Genomic DNA, 4,360 nt, shown 5'->3' with positions numbered 1-4,360 from the left:
TTACATTGTATACATTTGATCCCGTTATTTTCGGTTTCACGATGTAATGTTTTGCTAGCGCACTAAAGAACTTTCCAGTGACAGTACTATCGGCGTGTCGTCACCCGCGTACGTGTGTTGCGTCTCCCTTTGATTGGGTGAGTAGACGGGCGTGCGTCTGACGTTGGCTGTGTTGTCATTTTGGCGGGTAGTTTTTCCGTTGTAATAAAATTTAATGAACAAATGAATGAGCGAAATCCCGATTGTGTTATTATGGTTATTTATACCAGCAGCAACAACACGAACCTTGGTCCGGACTTTTATTTGTGAAAACGCCCTGAGTTAATAACTAGAAATGTGGAGCCTTTTGTTGCATTATGGGACATGTAGGATCTAGTGTATTTGGAGCATACTAGGGATTAACTAAGGATATCCTGATGTCTGCTGCTTTAATTTAGATTTTTTTTCCTGATCTGTCTCTTGTGAGCCATCCAACTTCATGGAAGTGTAATAGTAAAGATATAGTAGAGTCATGGTGTCACACTCCCTCTGCCTGTGTTTCTATCACAGCCTCTCTCTGGTTTGTTTACATAGCCGGTCTGCTCTGTGTGCAGCTTCCATTTTTGTTCAGTACAGTTCAGCAAAGGAGAACCAGGTTCAAAGTTTGCATGCGTGGAATTTAACTCACTCTGTCCTCATCCAAGATTGGGCACTGATACTCTTCATCATAGCCATCGTAAAGCTGTCCTGGAGAAAAAGTATCATTAGGATAGCCTCAGTGTGACTCCGCTATTATCTGCATTTATTTGCAGTACCAATTGTAATGGAACCCAGAAAAAATCCTCAAGGAATTTCAGTTGGTTTAACATTTTTACCTTCCTGGGCCAAGTCTCCGATGTTAACATAGTTCAGCCCTGTCCGCTGGGCAAGCTCCTTTCCTAACGTGGTCTTTCCAACTCCTGGGGTTCCTTCAGAAGAGAGGATTAACATTAGACTTAGATATCGATCACTTGAAAGGTGAAATCTCACATACTGCATCTGGTGAAATCTAATTAGGGTATTGAGCACCTATTGACTCTGTAGTGAAGATGCTGAATTTTGCCTTTCAACTACCCATGTGGCATTCAAAGAGTCTAGAGTGTAACATTTAGTAGGCTCTATTGTCAGAAATGTACTATAATATTCCTAGATATGTTTTCTTAAGTGTATAATCACCTGAATATAGGCATCATTGTGTTTTTGTTTCTTTGAACCAAGTTTCAGACCTATACAGTCCTAAATGCAAATGCAAAATGCAACTCAAACCTGATTTTATCAGCCACGGGGTTTATTTTACAAAATAGTGCCATATATATATATATATATATATATATGTAATCTGCTGAAGGTGTCTAACTAACAGAAACACACCAGAAGTTTAAGTCACCTGTTAACAGAATGTTTGGTCTCTTCTTCATCTTCATAGCTCGCTAGCGGCCAACACGTGTCTTAATGACGGCAACCTGAAAGACAGAATAGTCCTATTATCTCTTCATGCCATTCTAGACGAACACTTTAACGCTAACGTTAAATCTCTATGCTATATGTCAAGAAACAAACCTGCTAAAGAGGAAGCTAACAAAATGGAAGACGTAATTAATAGTCAGCTAGATGTTTCCTATCACACTAGCCTGAACAGACTTCCACAAACAAACACTGCAGTAGACTGAGTTTTCACGACAGTTTTACACCAATGAACAGTCAGTTTACGGCAATCTGGAGTTTAAATGGTAACGTTAAACTTCACTTTTCCTCATAGATCCTTTAATTATTTCGTAGCACAAGCGTAAATCCACCTTTGATTAATATTTATTTCACATTAAACTCGAACAAGAGTTTGAAGTGACGGAAACACCGAAGTCTGCTTCAAATGGTCAAACAAGGTTAGTCAGTACAGAGATATGATATTAGCTTAATGTAACGTTAGTATGCCCATCCCACCATTCTGCAGTCAAATGCGATTGTAACGTTATCTTAGTAAACAACAGTATGGTATCGTTCAGAGAAACTGACAAAAAATGTACTTTTGTCCGGTATTTGACTTTTGGGTGTACGTTTGTGGTGTGGGACTATCGTAACAGTTAACTCACATTTGGCAGCACAATAGGGGGAAAAGATAATGCTATATTAAACTTAAAATATCCACCCAGACTTTAGTTGTGCTGTATACTATGAGAACTGAATCTAACAGGATTACTACCAACATTTGCTTTCCAGTTCTTCGTTGAACTGCTCCTCTCAGTGTGAAAGATGAACAAGATTTCTGTGGGAGATAAAGCTGCTTCAAGCAGGGTATGTTCTTAATGACAATTACATTCCATGATGTGTGTGTGTGTGTGTGTGAGAGAGAGAGATTCCCAGAATAAAGATGTCATCAGATGAGTCAAGGTGTATGAATATAGTACAGTTTGTAAAATGCTTTACCTCCAGCCAATTGCTTTCAATCAGGATTCCCATGTCTTGGAAACACCCTGAAATGGAATTAATTAAATATCCTGGAATTAATTAACTTGAAACTCAAGTGTTTGTAGGGTGAACTGTATGACACTTAAAGTGGGTTTACCAGATGCAAAGTGGAACAAACTAATCTTTTTGCATTGAGTTTATTTTTTTACAGAGCTGCATGCAAAATTTGCATGCATACGGCCTCTTGTTTCTACCTCAGTTGCCAGTGGTGAGGTAGCAGCTCTTCACCAAGCACACAACCATCTGTTTTCTCCTGTAAATTATATTCAAGACCTGGTTCTGTCTAGTAGCTGTCTGTTTGTATTTGGCTGTAAATAAATGTTGACTTATTCTGGATATCCACCATCAGTTGTTCCTTATGAATAATTTTTGTTTGACTGTATTTTTAAAAGCTGAACCACTGGGTGGATCCGTCCTTCACTGATTTTCCTGGAGAAAGCTTTTCCCTGTCTGGAAGAAGAAAGGGCAGCCAGGTGTTGGGCTCCAAGGCTGAGCCCAAGAGGCCCCGGAAGAGAAAAGGAGAGGCTGGCAGGTCAAACCCTCACACGTTGTCCTACCTGCTGAAAGAGTCAGCCCAGCGGGACCAGGATGAGCCCTGGGTGGACAGATATTCCCCCCGTTCACAGGTCAGCATCATCACTGTTGACATTTGTTCTCATGTTCGTGTTATCCATAAACACATTTACAATCAACCGATAACTGGTCTGAATCCAAATGGCCACCCTCTGCACTTGCAGGCTTGTCATACCTACTTGTGATTTGTCTGAAGTGTTTCGTCATTAGATCAAGGCAGTGAAAAGACATTATGAGACATAACTTAAGACTTCACTCATCCCCATGCCTAGATCTTGACTCCATAATCCATATGAGAGTATTAGTATGACATTTCTTATATATCTCTAATATATGTATATATATCTCAATATACATAAGTATAAATAATAACATAATGTCTCCAATATGAGCGATGTCCAATATGATTTAAATCTATGTTTTATATTATTTTAAATCATTACATTGATTTGTATCTTGATTCAATTCAATTTTTCAATTCGTGTGTGTGTGTGTGTGTGTTGTGTGTTGTGTATACACCGATCAGCCATAACATTATGACCACCTGAGCACCCTGGTGGTCATAATGTTATGCAGCAACAACAGCATTGCGCTGTTCGTGTCTATGACACCTTTCTGTCGAACCAACTTTTTCAGCAGTTTGAGCTACAGTACTCGTCTGTTGGATTGGACCAGACGGCCAGCTTCGCCCCCCACGTCATCAATAGCCTTGGCCAACATGCACCCAGCTTCACCCACACTTTCTTCTTTGGACCCTAGATTCTAGCATCTACAAGCATGTAGCAGATCAGAACTCTCTGGTTCACCTTCCATTAAGACACCCTTTCAAAGAGTTAATTTGAGTTCCAGAGGGATGACACCATCAAAGGGCACACAGGATTCAAACCCTAGCCACCCTACAGCAAGGAATCAGCTTTGGTACAAGGGTGTCAGCTCTACCAGGTGGCTACTCCGGATGCCCCCCTGCGTCTTTAAGTCCTACAGAGAGGGTTTCAGAAAAGGGAACATCTCAGAGCTTGTTACCTGCCATAGTCTTTACTTGTAGTTTTGTCCTCCAAAAAGATACAACCACCAGTGTTTTTGCTTCAAATCTCCTTTAACCTGCCTCTGACCTGAGGGACATCTGAGTTCTGTATGGTACCACAATGTTGACGTAGCGTGAAATTTGTCTGGAGTCTGCACTGGTATTTTATATCTAATTAATTAAGCGATTCTCCTTACGCCAAGTCCGTGTTTTATCTCCTGCAGTGCAATCTGCTCTGTGCTCTTGACGTGAGTGGGCGTCGGCAAATAGTTTATATGC

The 4,360-nt window shown here is 40.5% G+C and overlaps 2 protein-coding genes across 3 annotated transcripts in view; one reads left to right on the top strand and one right to left on the bottom strand.

Annotated features, from left to right (window-relative positions):
- Positions 1-1,706, bottom strand: part of ak6 (adenylate kinase 6) — a 2,609-nt gene extending 903 nt beyond the window's left edge. The window contains exons 1-4 of one of the 2 annotated variants that reach the window (XM_035659045.1): positions 1,579-1,706; positions 1,406-1,481; positions 855-947; positions 668-726 (exon numbers count right to left, since the gene is read on the bottom strand). In XM_035659045.1, coding sequence (XP_035514938.1) covers positions 668-726; positions 855-947; positions 1,406-1,442 — 189 coding nt within the window. In that variant the 5' untranslated portion in view covers positions 1,443-1,481; positions 1,579-1,706. Of the gene's footprint in view, positions 1-667; positions 727-854; positions 948-1,405; positions 1,482-1,578 lie in introns of those variants that run through there. The other variant, XM_035659046.1, reaches the window with a different exon arrangement.
- Positions 1,707-1,717: 11 nt separating this feature from the next.
- rad17 (RAD17 checkpoint clamp loader component) overlaps positions 1,718-4,360 on the top strand; it is a gene marked incomplete in the record, with an annotated part of 6,355 nt that continues 3,712 nt past the window's right edge. The window contains 3 exon segments of the mRNA XM_035659044.1: positions 1,718-1,901; positions 2,236-2,310; positions 2,877-3,110. Of these exon segments, the coding sequence (XP_035514937.1) occupies positions 2,269-2,310; positions 2,877-3,110 (276 nt within the window).

Source organism: Morone saxatilis, unplaced genomic scaffold (genome assembly GCF_004916995.1).
Source record: "Morone saxatilis isolate NCDOM2014 unplaced genomic scaffold, NCSU_SB_2.0 Contig16, whole genome shotgun sequence".
In the NCBI taxonomy this organism is placed as follows: domain Eukaryota; kingdom Metazoa; phylum Chordata; class Actinopteri; family Moronidae; genus Morone; species Morone saxatilis.
The sequence above is the reverse complement of the archived record's forward strand: the minus strand, read 5'-3'. Positions and strand labels throughout refer to the sequence as shown.